The 15,295-nt window shown below is 51.2% G+C and overlaps 1 protein-coding gene across 2 annotated transcripts in view; it reads right to left on the bottom strand.

Moving 5' to 3' along the window:
- Positions 1-8,463, bottom strand: part of LOC135531247 (protein GPR108-like) — a 28,541-nt gene extending 20,078 nt beyond the window's left edge. The window contains exons 1-5 of one of the 2 annotated variants that reach the window (XM_064959377.1): positions 8,197-8,463; positions 6,765-6,890; positions 6,640-6,690; positions 1,207-1,292; positions 1,024-1,103 (exon numbers count right to left, since the gene is read on the bottom strand). In XM_064959377.1, coding sequence (XP_064815449.1) covers positions 1,024-1,103; positions 1,207-1,292; positions 6,640-6,690; positions 6,765-6,890; positions 8,197-8,283 — 430 coding nt within the window. In that variant the 5' untranslated portion in view covers positions 8,284-8,463. The remainder of the gene's footprint in view (positions 1-1,023; positions 1,104-1,206; positions 1,293-6,639; positions 6,691-6,764; positions 6,891-8,196) is intronic. The other variant, XM_064959382.1, reaches the window with a different exon arrangement.
- Positions 8,464-15,295: the final 6,832 nt, after the last annotated feature.

Raw genomic sequence — 15,295 nt, 5'->3', positions numbered from 1 at the left:
CTCTGTAGTCAGGTTACATATAAAGACAACCCTACTCTGTAGTCAGGTTACACATAAAGACAACCCTACTCTGTAGTGTTTTTTGGGTTGGGTTGGGTTCTCCCTGGAGTTCAGGCCCGCCAGACAGCATACGAACACATAAGTCTTTCCTTCAATCATTATTTATGACAAGAAACAGTAGCTACTCAGCCTCATGGCAAAATGTGTAGAACAGCATGAAATTAACTCATGAATTCTTGAAAGTTGAGACTGAAAATGTGCGAAATTTTATCAAGGGAAAACATTTGCTTTGGGAATTTTCCTATTACTTTCAATATTATTAATTACCATTTTGGTTCTTATTCCTGGAAATTCTCTTGTTTGGTGCAAAGGATCTCAATTTCAAATGCTCCCAATAAAATGTTTAAAATTCTAAAAAAAAAAGGGCAATAATGAATATTAACTGACAAAATATTGTATGTAGTTTCTTGCAATAGCCCTAAAATAATATTTATCTTAAACCTGATTCCTAAAAGATTTGTCCAGAGACTTAGTCAACTCTGTCAGATTATTCTAAAATTGAAAAATGAATCAGGAATACGCAGGGGCAGCTATACTATAAGGACCCTGTTTTTAATGACCTCAGTACATGCAGAGCAGCAAGACCACTCATGGTCTGTAAAGTTCATCATGTTCTGTACACTCAGTGTATGTATGTATGTATGTATGTATGTATGTATGTATGTATGTATGTATGTATGTATGTATGTATGTATGTATGTATGTATGTATGTATATATATTTCAAATTAATATTCAGACAAATATTTGTGGGGAAAAAAGTTGCCATTGTCCCATCTTTCAAGAATCTCTGAGCTCTAAAACGGCAATTTTTTCTCTCAGCCTCATGGCAAAATGTGTGAAATAGCCATGAGACTATAGCATATAAAACGACAGTTCTTTCTGCACCATGGCAACATCCCCCCCCCGGGGGGGACTGCACTACACCACTGTGTTGTACTCAGGGGAGGTAAATACTGCTGACCTGACTCTTCAGTGAGTGTCTTGTCTGTCTTCGGCTGGGTCAAGGCGCTGTCCTGATCTCCAAAAGACCTCACATGGACTCTACAGTTGAGATGAGGACACAAACAGTTTGTTTTTGACACGCGTACATGTTTTCACTAGACACAAGAACACAGCTAATTTGATCTCTCTCAGACAACCGTACCTGAGGTTGTTGGTGTCAATGAGGAAGAGGAAGAGGGGCTCAACACCGCTGTGTTTGCTGAGCGGACACACCTCCGTCTCCTCCGCCTGGAGAACAAACATTACAACATTACTACACAACCTTGTACAACCTTACCACAACCTTTTAGAAACATTACATTAGGCCTATATGAATCCTACCCTGAAAGAACATCTCAAGAACAGCAGACCCTTGTCCTCTCTTCCTGAGCCAATCAAAATTCGCCTAGAACAATCGTCACGTTACCAGGTTGCTAGGTAACATGACTGAACAACATTGTTTGTTATCAAAACAATAACATGCGACCCGGGGAAAGATTTAAAACGCCCCGTGACACGGTTTGTGAAATTATAACAAATGTGAGCAAAAATCACCCAGGAAGAAATACGGTAGCTCCAGTAATAGAAGTCATTTAGTCATTTCCTGAACCTTTTCAACTAGAGAAGCTGTTTTCGTTGCTGTAAAACTGCTTGACTGTCGCAAAGCTGTTCTCTCTCTGGTATTGCTGCTCGACAGCAAACGTGCAAAGCCTATCAGACTGGTGTGGCCTGTGTGCTCTTGGTTATACCAGGGATTAAATGATAACCAACTTTGCTCACTCTGCTCCAATGTATCAAGTGTAAGAGCAGAAGACTGGTCAGAGTCTGCATCCCCCACTCGCCATCACGGCTACAAACTGATGGAGGAATAGATGAGCAGGAAGAGCTGACGGAGAGGAGCAGGTGAGTGAGGTCAGGTACGGGATGAGACCGGTGGATTACAGCACACGTGGTGATATGAAAGTGAAGTGGACATTGTTGGACCGGCACATATAAGAGACGAGTTGCTGTTGCTTTAAACGTTTCACCAAATGTATAAAACACAACTTTCTAATCATTTTATAACACGACCCAGCGGCTTCTTTAGATCGTAAGGCAGAAAAAAATGTGGTTAATATCAAATGAAACGGTACTAAAACAATGTATTATCTAGTATATTTACTGATAGTAAAACATAAATGGGAGCTTCTCAATATGCATACTACCGTGCTACAAGTGCTTTCTCCGAGGTTGTTCTTGTGAGGACGAGTGTGGAGAACACATAAAACAAGTACATTTCAGCAGCACTTTCACTCCCTCGCGTGTCACCTCGCGCCGCTCCTCCCCCCCTCGCGTGTCACCTCGCGCCGCTCCTCCCCCCCTCGCGTGTCACCTCGCGCCGCTCCTCCTCCCCCCCTCGCGTGTCACCTCGCGCCGCTCCCCCTCGCGTGTCACCTCGCGCCGCTCCTCCCCCTCGCGTGTCACCTCGCGCCGCTCCTCCCCCTCGCGTGTCACCTCGCGCCGCTCCTCCCCTCGCGTGTCACCTCGCGCCGCTCCTCCCCCCCTCGCGTGTCACCTCGCGCCGCTCCTCCCCCCCTCGCGTGTCACCTCGCGCCGCCGCTCCTCCCCCCCTCGCGTGTTACCTCGCGCCGCTCCTCCCCCCCTCGCGTGTCACCTCGCGCCGCTCCTCCTCCCCCTCGCGTGTCACCTCGCGCCGCTCCTCCTCCCCCCTCGCGCCGCTCCTCCTCCCCCCTCGCGCCGCTCCTCCCCCTCGCGTGTCACCTCGCGCCGCTCCCCCCTCGCGTGTCACCTCGCGCCGCTCCCCCCTCGCGTGTCACCTCGCGCCGCTCCTCCCCCTCGCGCCGCTCCTCCCCCTCGCGTGTCACCTCGCGCCGCTCCTCCCCTCGCGTGTCACCTCGCGCCGCTCCTCCCCTCGCGTGTCACCTCGCGCCGCTCCTCCCCCTCGCGTGTCACCTCGCGCCGCTCCTCCCCTCGCGTGTCACCTCGCGCCGCTCCTCCCCCTCGCGTGTCACCCGCGCCGCTCCTCCCCTCGCGTGTCACCTCGCGCCGCTCCTCCCCCTCGCGTGTCACCTCGCGCCGCTCCTCCCCTCGCGTGTCACCTCGCGCCGCTCCTCCCCTCGCGTGTCACCTCGCGCCGCTCCTCCCCTCGCGTGTCACCTCGCGCCGCTCCTCCCCTCGCGTGTCACCTCGCGCCGCTCCTCCCCTCGCGTGTCACCTCGCGCCTCCCCCTCGCGTGTCACCTCGCGCCTCCCCCCCTCGCGTGTCACCTCGCGCCCCCCCTCGCGTGTCACCTCGCGCCTCCCCCCTCGCGTGTCACCTCGCGCCTCCCCCCCTCGCGTGTCACCTCGCGCCTCCCCCTCGCGTGTCACCTCGCTCCTCGCGTGTCACCTCGCGCCGCTCCTCCCCCTCGCGTGTCACCTCGCGCCGCTCCTCCCCCCCTCGCGTGTCACCTCGCGCCGCTCCTCCCCTCGCGTGTCACCTCGCGCCGCTCCTCCCCCTCGCGTGTCACCTCGCGCCGCTCCTCCCCCTCGCGTGTCACCTCGCGCCGCTCCTCCCCCCCCTCGCGTGTCACCTCGCGCCGCTCCTCCCCCTCGCGTGTCACCTCGCGCCGCTCCTCCCCCTCGCGTGTCACCTCGCGCCGCTCCTCCCCCTCGCGTGTCACCTCGCGCCGCTCCTCCCCCCTCGCGTGTCACCTCGCGCCGCTCCTCCCCCTCGCGTGTCACCTCGCGCCGCTCCTCCCCTCGCGTGTCACCTCGCGCCGCTCCTCCCCTCGCGTGTCACCTCGCGCCGCTCCTCCCCTCGCGTGTCACCTCGCGCCGCTCCTCCCCTCGCGTGTCACCTCGCGCCGCTCCTCCCCTCGCGTGTCACCTCGCGCTCCTCCCCCTCGCGTGTCACCTCGCGCGTGTCCCCTCGCGCGCTCCTCCCCCCCTCGCGTGTCACCTCGCGCCGCTCCTCCCCCTCGCGTGTCACCTCGCGCGCACCTCCCCCCTCGCGTGTCACCTCGCGCCGCTCCCCCTCGCGTGTCGCTCCCCCTCGCGTGTCACCTCGCGCCGCTCCCCCCTCGCGTGTCACCTCGCGCGCTCCTCCCCTCGCGTGTCACCTCGCGCCGCTCCTCCCCCCCCACGCGTGTCACCCGCGCCGCTAATCCCCCCTCGCGTGTCACCTCGCGCCGCTCCTCCCCTCGCGTGTCACCTCGCGCCGCTCCTCCCCCCCCTCGCGTGTCACCTCGCGCCGCTCCTCCCCCCCTCGCGTGTCACCCGCGCCGCTCCTCCCCCCTCGCGTGTCACCTCGCGCCGCTCCTCCCCCCTCGCGTGTCACCTCGCGCCGCTCCTCCCCTCGCGTGTCACCTCGCGCCGCTCCTCCCCCTCGCGTGTCACCTCGCGCCGCTCCTCCCCCTCGCGTGTCACCTCGCGCCGCTCCTCCCCCTCGCGTGTCACCTCGCGCCGCTCCTCCCCTCGCGTGTCACCTCGCGCTCCTCCCCCCGCTCCTCCCCTCGCGTGTCACCTCGCGCCGCTCCTCCCCCTCGCGTGTCACCTCGCGCCGCTCCTCCCCCTCGCGTGTCACCTCGCGCCGCTCCTCCCCTCGCGTGTCACCTCGCGCCGCCGCTCCTCCTCCCCCTCGCGTGTCACCTCGCGCCGCTCCTCCCCCCTCGCGTGTCACCCGCGCCGCCCCTCCCCTCGCGTGTCACCTCGCGCCGCTCCTCCCCCTCGCGTGTCACCTCGCGCCGCTCCTCCCCTCGCGTGTCACCTCGCGCCGCTCCTCCCCTCGCGTGTCACCTCGCGCCGCTCCCCCTCGCGTGTCACCTCGCGCCGCTCCTCCCCCTCGCGTGTCACCTCGCGCCGCTCCTCCCCTCGCGTGTCACCTCGCGCCGCTCCTCCCCCTCGCGTGTCACCTCGCGCCGCTCCTCCCCCTCGCGTGTCACCTCGCGCCGCTCCCCCCCCCTCGCGTGTCACCTCGCGCCGCTCCTCCCCTCGCGTGTCACCTCGCGCCGCTCCTCCCCCCTCGCGTGTCACCTCGCGCCGCTCCTCCCCCCTCGCGTGTCACCTCGCGCCGCTCCTCCCCCTCGCGTGTCACCTCGCGCCGCTCCTCCCCTCGCGTGTCACCTCGCGCCGCTCCCCCTCGCGTGTCACCTCGCGCCGCTCCTCCCCTCGCGTGTCACCTCGCGCCGCTCCTCCCCCTCGCGTGTCACCTCGCGCCGCTCCTCCCCCTCGCGTGTCACCTCGCGCCGCTCCTCCCCTCGCGTGTCACCTCGCGCCGCTCCTCCCCCTCGCGTGTCACCTCGCGCCGCTCCTCCCCTCGCGTGTCACCTCGCGCCCTCCTCCCCCCCTCGCGTGTCACCTCGCGCCGCTCCTCCCCACCCTCGCGTGTCACCTCGCGCGCCGCTCCTCCCCCCTCGCGTGTCACCTCGCGCCGCTCCTCCCCTCGCGTGTCACCTCGCGCCGCTCCTCCCCCCTCGCGTGTCACCTCGCGCCGCTCCTCCCCCTCGCGTGTCACCTCGCGCCGCTCCTCCCCCTCGCGTGTCACCTCGCGCCGCTCCTCCCCCCCTCGCGTGTCACCTCGCGCCCTCCCCCCTCGCGTGTCACCTCGCGCCGCTCCTCCCCTCGTGTATTACCTCGCGCCGCTCCTCCCCTCGTGTATTACCTCGCGCCGCTCCTCCCCCTCGTGTATTACCTCGCGCCGCTCCTCCCCCTCGCGTGTCACCTCGCGCCGCTCCTCCCCCTCGCGTGTCACCTCGCGCCGCTCCTCCCCCTCGTGTATTACCACGCGCCGCTCCTCCCCCCCTCGCGTGTTACCTCGCGCCGCTCCTCCCCCTCGCGTGTTACCTCGCGCCGCTCCTCCCCCTCGTGTATTACCTCGCGCCGCTCCTCCCCCCTTGTGTATTACCTCGCGCCGCTCCTCCCCCCTTGTGTATTACCTCGCGCTTCACTTCCCCGTTCACTGAACCTTCTCCCAGCCAGGACAATGGCAACAATAGAGACCAAACAAGATATACACAAAGCAAAAGTCTTACTTCAGCTAGCTAGCTAACGTTAGCCCTATTGAATTACTATGGGCTTGCGATCTACGCTCACTCCAGTGGGTATCGTGGGCCGGCAAACATGCGAAAATGAACACATGTATTTATTAAACGTATCAAGACAAAATATTGTATTCAGGGAAAATATGAAAGGTGAACAGGCAACATTTGCTTCAGATCAAATCATTTTTATACTTTTTTTTTTACCAACGTTTTTTTCTTGGGTTATTTCATATTTCTGTTCATACTCTCCATCGACGCGTGATATTTTGATATGTCAAAATACAAACAAAAATATGGAACAAATGGAATACACATCGGAGAAGTGCCCTTCACGCCCTGTTTCACTTGGATTTGGACTCATGTTTCGACCCTCCAGTGCTCGGAGCACAGTAGATTGCATTTTGAGAAACACCAAATGTCTCACATAGTAGTCTATATCTCACCTTATCTACTTGATAGTGAAACCAATACCATGGTATTGTTGAACAGTCGATTTTGATTGCCTGGCGGGTCGTGCATTCATTTCAGATAACGGAAGAGTTGCAAAAGAGATTTGGTTTGATGAGATCTACTCACTGTGTAGGACAGCACTCCATTAACACGAGACTTGGAGAGACTGAATCCCACCTATATGGAGAGAGAAAACAATGATACAATTCACTAACTGGAGACAATATAGCCAGAGATGAAGCTGCACACACATCAGTTGTTCTCACAGGGTGCTTGCTGTTGTCCTCGGGCAGTCTCAGGGAGAGAACGTTGACGTCCAGGGTTCCATTGGCAAAGAAACCAAAGGTGTTGAGATGAACCACAAACCTAGAGTCATTCTGAAAGAGAGAGGTGGAGGGAGAGATGGAGGGGAGGGAGAGAGGGATGGGGCAAGAGAGTGGGGGGGGGAGGGAGAGAGGGATGGGGCAAGAGAGATGGGGAGAGAGTGGGGGGGAGAGAGGGATGGGGCAAGAGAGATGGGGAGAGAGTGGGGGGAGGGAGAGAGGGATGGGGCAAGAGAGATGGGAGGGAGAGAGGGATGGGGCAAGAGAGATGGAGAGAGTGGGAGGGATGGGGCAAGAGAGATGGGGAGAGAGTGGGGGGGAGAGGGATGGGGCAAGAGAGATGGGGAGAGAGTGGGGGGGAGGGAGAGAGGGATGGGGCAAGAGAGATGGGAGGGAGAGAGGGATGGGGCAAGAGAGATGGAGAGAGTGGGAGGGATGGGGCAAGAGAGATGGGGAGAGAGTGGGGGGAGAGGGATGGGGCAAGAGAGATGGGGAGAGAGTGGGGGGGAGGGAGAGAGGGATGGGGCAAGAGAGATGGGGAGAGAGTGTGGGGGGAGGGAGAGAGGGATGGGGCAAGAGAGATGGGGAGAGAGTGTGGGGGGAGAGAGGGATGGGAAAAGAGAGATGGAGAGAGAGGGATGGGGCAAGAGAGATGGGGGAGAGAGTGGGAGGGATGGGGCAAGAGAGATGGGGGAGAGAGTGGGAGGGATGGGGCAAGAGAGATGGGGGAGAGAGTGGGAGGGATGGGGCAAGAGAGATGGGGGGAGAGAGTGGGAGGGATGGGGCAAGAGAGATGGGGGGAGAGAGTGGGAGACACGGGTTGGAGGGAGGAGGGAAAGAGAGTTTGAGGGGGGGTTGACGAGGTGAGAAAGGAGGAGGGAGAGAGGTGGCATTTGTTATCCAAGTATGACAAATATCAATGTGAAAAATGGATCATGAGAACCTTGAGGTTGTAGATAAGTGTATCGAGCCAACTTAGCCATCTGACTGCTTTAACATCTCAGCTGATGTAACGTTAGACAGCTAACTAACTAGCCATTTTCTAGTTGTTTAACTGCAACGTTTCTTTGACAGTCAAGTGTAAAAATCACAGACACATTAAAAGGTTGCCTAGTTAGCAGGCCAACTAAATAGCTGGCTAAGTTAAGTGATTAGTAGTAGCTAGTAAACAGTTGCAGAATTCCCCTGACGTAGGTGCTAAACAAGTGCTACACGTTAGCCAGCTAGCTTAGCTATGGCTGAAAAGGGAAAAACATTGCTCCCACTATCCCAAGTTCGCATATTATTGGCTATAAGTACACATTACCTGAGAGCACACCGTATATGAAGTAACGTTAAAGCAAGGTTGGTGTTATTTTACCTTTAGGGCGAGTTTGTGTCTTCTTGCCTCGCAAAAGGCCAGCACGAGTACGAAAACCGCTAAACCAACGCCCCCATGTCGTCCCATGGTAGCTCACTAGACGGCTGGTAATATGTTACACAACTAGAGTATACACCTATTCACTACAGAATAAATTATATTCCTTGATAACGAGTGAAAATAATCAATTTACCCAAACTATTTTGCTTCCCTAGTTCACACTTCCTGGTATCATTGCTATTTACACGTCACCAGAGTAACCGGTGCCCACTCTGCTGCGGTGCTCCCAGGCGGAGGGAGGGTGTAGGACAACAGAAAACACGAGCTAAGGTTTAAACAGTCTTCTCCAAAGACTGAATATCGTTTCCTGAGAAATAAATGTTTGTTCTCAATGCATCAGTCAGGTTTAGACTAAAATAAGTCCGTCCAATATGATGATGATGGTGACTGCACGTTGTGACCTGTGACCACAATAATCTCATAATGACTGTTTTTCTTAATTCAATGAAATGAAGGATTTCATGCATGAATGAATGGATCAGATACATGTGTTTGTGTAGGGATAAAGATGTAGAAATATTAAAAGCTTAAAAAATATATGAAAATACCTTTATATACTTGTGCAGTGTAGTCTACTATAAATCAAATCAAACGTTTATGAATCACGTACACAGAATACAGTGGGTGTAAATGGCACAGTGAAATGCAAGCTCCTATATACAAATATATAAAACATATTTCCCTTAAAGCTCTGAGGAAGGCCGTGAGGCCGAAATGTAAAGCTTACTAAAGAGCAGTGATACTACCAAGAGCAGTGATACTACCAAGAGCAGTGATACTACCAAGAGCAGTGATACTACCAAGAGCAGTGATACTACCAAGAGCAGTGCGGCGGGTTCCTTCTTTTTTTTTCTCTCTCATCTTATTCAACCATTAAAAAGCAAAGTCCCTGAGCAGTGACTTTACCTGAGACATGAAGCTAATTCAAGACAGTTAAAGGGATTATCAGGTACTTCTGTATACTTTTCAGCCAGTAGTTCTGAAAGTAGGCCCCAGGGCCAAAAGTGGTCCTCAAAAATGTCAGAATACCTCACATACGGTGGGGCAAAAAAGTATTTAGTCAGCCACCAATTGTGCAAGTTCTCCCACTTAAAAAGATGAGAGAGGCCTGTAAATTTCATCATAGGTACACTTCAACTATGGCAGACAAAATGAGGAAAAAAAATCCAGAAAATCACATTGTAGGATTTTTAATGAATTTATTTGCAAATTATGGTGGAAAATAAGTATTTGGTCAACAACAAACGTTTTCTGTAAGTCTTCACAAGGTTTTCACACACTGTTGCTGGTATTTTGGCCCATTCCTCCATGCAGATCTCCTCTAGAACAATGATGTTTTGGGGCTGTTGCTGGGCAACACAGACTTTCAACTCCCTCCAAAGATTTTCTATGGGGTTGAGATCTGGAGACTGGCTAGGCCACTCCAGGACCTTGAAATGCTTCTTACGAAGCCACTCCTTCGTTGCCCGGGCGGTGTGTTTGTGATCATTGTCATGATGAAAGACCCAGCCACGTTTCATCTTCAATGCCCTTGCTGATGGAAGGAGGTTTTCACTCAAAATCTCACGATACATGGCCCCATTCATTCTTTCCTTTACATGGATCAGTCGTCCTGGTCCCTTTGCAGAAAAACAGCCCCAAAGCATGATGTTTCCACCCCCATGCTTCACTGTAGGTATGGTGTTCTTTGGATGCAACTCAGCATTCTTTGTCCTCCAAACACGACGAGTTGAGTTTTTACCAAAAAGTTCTATTTTGGTTTCATCTGACCATATGACATTCTCCCAATCTTCTTCTGGATCATCCAAATGCTCTCTAGCCAACTTCAGACGGGCCTGGACATGTACTGGCTTAAGCAGGGGACACGTCTGGCACTGCAGGATTTGAGTCCTTGGCGGCGTAGTGTGTTACTGATGGTAGGCTTTGTTACTTTGGTCCCAGCTCTCTGCAGGTCATTCACTAGGTCCCCCCGTGTGGTTCTGGGATTTTTGCTCACCGTTCTTGTGATCATTTTGACCCCACCGGGTGAGATCTTGCGTGGAGCCCCAGATCGAGGGAGATTATCAGTGGTCTTGTATGTCTTCCATTTCCTAATAATTGCTCCCACAGTTGATTTCTTCAAACCAAGCTGCTTACCTATTGCAGATTCAGTCTTCCCAGCCTGGTGCAGGTCTACAATTTTGTTTCTGGTGTCCTTTGACAGCTCTTTGATCTTGGCCATAGTGGAGTTTGGTGTGTGACTGTTTGAGGTTGTGGACAGGTGTCTTTTATACTGATAACAAGTTCAAACAGGTGCCATTAATACAGGTAACGAGTGGAGGACAGAGGAGCCTCTTAAAGAAGAAGTTACAGGTCTGTGAGAGCCAGAAATCTTGCTTGTTTGTAGGTGACCAAATACTTATTTTCCACCATAATTTGCAAATAAATTCATAAAAAATCCTACAATGTGATTTTCTGGATTTTTTTCTTCTCATTTTGTCTGTCATAGTTGAAGTGTACCTATGATGAAAATTACAGGCCTCTCTCATCTTTTTAAGTGGGAGAACTTGCACAATTGGTGGCTGACAATACTTTTTTGCCCCACTGTATATAATATGTTTGCCATTTTATTTACAAGATGTATATTTGTATAGACTACAACTATAGAATCGAATAGGCATTTGAGTTGTGACAAACAGGGATCCCTCTACATGGGAAGACAACTCTGCTACAGGACATCCATGGGCCCTCATGGAACCACGGGCTGCACCTACTGATACTGGACACCAGGGGGAGACAGAGGAGATACCAATCATAGACTCCTCTCAGCTGAGACTTGAAACACCACCCCCAACAGTGGAAACAACCAGCTGGTATCACCAAGTGGAATCTGCTCCTCAGACCACGGAAGCAGAGCTATGGGCGTCAGTGACGTAGACTTAGAAGGGTGAATCAGAATGATGTAATAAGAGAGCCATCATTGTACAGCGAATAGAGCTAACAAATAATTGGTGGTTAATAAAGGAGATCTTAGTATAAACTTGAGTAGTTAGAAGGAATATAATACTCTAAGAGCCCACGATAGACCTATAAAGGGAGTGACAACGTGAACGAAGGGACAAATCCAACTCACGCAAAGGGCCATTACGAATAAATAGAAGGGTTGGTAGGGCCGCACAGCAAGGCCCCTGTTACACCGAAGTGACTAAAGTCCTACAGTACTCTGCCCAGCCAGAGGCCCCTGTTACACCGAAGTGACTAAAGTCCTACAGTACTCTGCCCAGCCAGAGGCCCCTGTTACACCGAAGTGACTAAAGTCCTACAGTACTCTGCCCAGCCAGAGGCCCCTGTTACACCGAAGTGACTAAAGTCCTACAGTACTCTGGCCAGCCAGAGGCCCCTGTTACACCGAAGTGACTAAAGTCCTACAGTACTCTGGCCAGCCAGAGGCCCCTGTTACACCGAAGTGACTAAAGTCCTACAGTACTCTGCCCAGCCAGAGGCCCCTGTTACACCGAACTGACTAAAGTCCTACAGTACTCTGGCCAGCCAGAGGCCCCTGTTACACCGAAGTGACTAAAGTCCTACAGTACTCTGCCCAGCCAGAGGCCCCTGTTACACCGAACTGACTAAAGTCCTACAGTACTCTGCCCAGCCAGAAGCCCCTGTTACACCGAACTGACTAAAGTCCTACAGTACTCTGCCCAGCCAGAGGCCCCTGTTATACCGAAGTGACTAAAGTCCTACAGTACTCTGCCCAGCCAGAGGCCCTTGTTACACCGAAGTGACTAAAGTCCTACAGTACTCTGCCCAGCCAGAGGCCCCTGTTACACCGAAGTGACTAAAGTCCTACAGTACTCTGCCCAGCCAGGGGCCCCTGTTACACCGAACTGACTAAAGTCCTACAGTACTCTGGCCAGCCAGAGGCCCCTGTTACACCGAAGTGACTAAAGTCCTACAGTACTCTGCCCAGCCAGAGGCCCCTGTTACACCGAAGTGACTAAAGTCCTACAGTACTCTGCCCAGCCAGAGGCCCCTGTTACACCGAACTGACTAAAGTCCTACAGTACTCTGCCCAGCCAGAGGCCCCTGTTACACCGAACTGACTAAAGTCCTACAGTACTCTGCCCAGCCAGAGGCCCCTGTTACACTGAAGTGACTAAAGTCCAACAGTACTCTGCCCAGCCAGAGGCCCCTGTTACACCGAAGTTACACCAAAGTGACTAAAGTCCTATGTTTGGTATTTTATTTACAAGATGTATATTTTTATAGACTACAACTATAGAATCGAATAGGCCTTTGAGTTGTGACAAACAGGGACATGAGTTTCATTGAATCTGACAGGTCACACTTCCAGAAACCAAAGAATATATAACTTTTCTCTGGAAACAATGTTCATATACTCTATTAACATTAGTACTTAGAATAGACCATTATATTTCCACCAACCATTTCATTTGTTTGGCTTTGTCTTGAAGGCTTTAGGGTAAATTTGTGCATTAGACTAATGCATTGTGGGAAATGTATTTTCCCCATATTGAACAACATTTAAGTGATTAATGAAATATAACTACAGGTATTATTTTCCTTGTTTTCATTCATTTTAAGAGTTTGTCCTGAAAATCAATTGTTTCATCAATATTTTATATTCATGTATATAACATGTTTGGCATTTGATTTACAAGATGTATATTTGTATAGCCTACAACTATAGAATAGAAGAGTCCGTTTAATATTACTGAATTCAACTCTATTTCCTTGAATTGCAATTCGGTATCCTGCATATTAATTCATTAATTTAATTTGAGCAATTCTAAATTCAATTCTGAATTGACCACAACTCTGTTATACACTACAAAATACAACATGTTTCCCTGAGTGAAATGACTCCCTGACATTCAGGCTGATAAAAGCTGGAATCTTTAATGGTTAAACAGCCACGTCCATTTGAGATATTACAAACAAGCTGTAAACGACAACACTGTTTTCCCCTTGAACGTCCTTTTATGCACAATAGAGGAGCACAATATTCACTTTAACTATTTTCAGCATGCTACGCGACGCTCTGTTGCTAGGCAACAAAAACACAACTGTGGTGGGGCGGACAGTGGGGCTGTTTCCCCCTACTGCTGATATACAGTATTTGTAATCTCAATTGAATTGAGGGAGATTAAATAGATTCATGCAATTACAAAACCCTATAACAGATATTTAATCACTACACAATGTGCCATCTTTCCCAGAGAGTGAAATGAGTCCCTGAGATTCAGACGGATTTAGTCCGTGATGTCAGAGAAGTCAAACATAAAGGACACATTCCTTATCTCAAGAGTTGCTCCTATTTCTCCTGACCAATCACAAAAGGAGTCCTTATTGTTGGAAAATAATGTCAGTACGTTTTAAAAGATGCTCTTAACCGTTATAGAAACGTATACTCTATATCTAAACAGAGATATATCTGGTGTTCAGTCAGTACAGCTGTCCAGTACAAGTCAGTTGTCTGGTAGATGTTAAGTCTCACATGTTGTCTGAGACCTGTCCAAGATGATTCAACATTCACCATGTTCCAGATAGAAATTCAATCATCTTGTAGTCTGTAGCCAGTGTACCAGTGTAACACAGGTAGGTTGTCTGGTAGACAGTAGCTCCTCGAAGTGCTGCTCTCTGTCTCTGATAAATGTTTTGATATCTTCTGAGGCTGTATCCATGGTTACCTCTCAGTCTGTCTGTCTCTTTCAGAGCATGTATTAGTATAGTGATATAATATATCCTGATGCTGTTGTATCCATGGTTACCTCTCAGACTTGTTGCTCTTCCAGGTCTTCGACCAGGCAGGGATCTACTTCCTTCAGGACCTGGTAGAAGTGTTTCTGGGCGCGAGCCCCCTTCCTTACCACCATGTTCAGCAGGGCTTGGTTCTCTAGGGTCTTGGTGGATTTACTGACCACCTCCTCCCTCTCCTCAGCATTCAGAACCTTGTGATCCTCCAGATGCAAGAGAATGGGCTGCAAGAGTCCCAGGCGAGTTTCTAGAGCAATCCTATGTTTTGGAATGAAGTCTTGTCCTGGGAAAATAGGGGGTTTGGCAGGAGTGGCTGCAGGGAGAGGGGCTTGGACAGAGAGAGGAGAAAAAGGGTCTATAACCTCAAGTGTATATATTACGAATGTTAAAAGTACGATCAACTTATATCAGAAAAATATATATCAGAAAAATAGTATAATTCAGTTGTATTGATCTTACAATACAGGCCATCAGTAATAGTCATTAATTATGCTACTCTGACCAGCGGTAGGCCTGTCTCTCCTTGGGAGTAAGGAGTTTACATTACACCGATTAGTGCTTTACAAAATATGGACTGTTTTATCTGAACTGTTACCTTGATATCTGTAGAAACCCTTCCACGGATATTCATGATTCACAAATAGACTGGACAGTAGGTCTAATACGGACCAGGCTATATTCTTCTTCTTCTTCAATGTCAGTTCAGCTTTTTTAACTTTGGCAGGTAAGAACACCGCGAACGTTGTGGTGTAGTTTTCGTAGTCTTTATCATTATCAAACTTCTTGTTCTGGATCAAAAAATGGACAAACATAAGACAGTGTCAGTTGAACAACATTAACTTCCTCTTGAAGTCTTTGATTCAGTCAGTTCCAGCACTAACCCAGGCTACCTGACACCTGCACGGCAGATCATTGGTTTTATTGGTGTTGAACAACATTAACTTCCTCTTGAAGTCTTTGATTCAGTCAGTTCCAGCACTAACCCAGGCTACCTGACACCTGCACGGCAGATCATTGGTTTTATTGGCGTTGAACAACATTAACTTCCTCTTGAAGTCTTTGATTCAGTCAGTTCCAGCACTAACCCAGGCTACCTGACACCTGCACGGCAGATCATTGGTTTTATTGAGGTGATATGTCGGAGGTGGAATCGCTGAGCGGCTGGTCTTGTCATTGTCACAAAACCACACCTGTATCATCCCAATCAAGGTGTATATTACCAACATGTTCCACTGTTCCAACTTGTGACAAGGCTATATGGGATTATTACTAATGTCAC

The sequence above is a fragment of the Oncorhynchus masou genome, chromosome 5 (genome assembly GCF_036934945.1).
Source record: "Oncorhynchus masou masou isolate Uvic2021 chromosome 5, UVic_Omas_1.1, whole genome shotgun sequence".
Taxonomy (NCBI): domain Eukaryota; kingdom Metazoa; phylum Chordata; class Actinopteri; order Salmoniformes; family Salmonidae; genus Oncorhynchus; species Oncorhynchus masou.
This window is presented reverse-complemented; position numbering and strand designations above follow the sequence as displayed.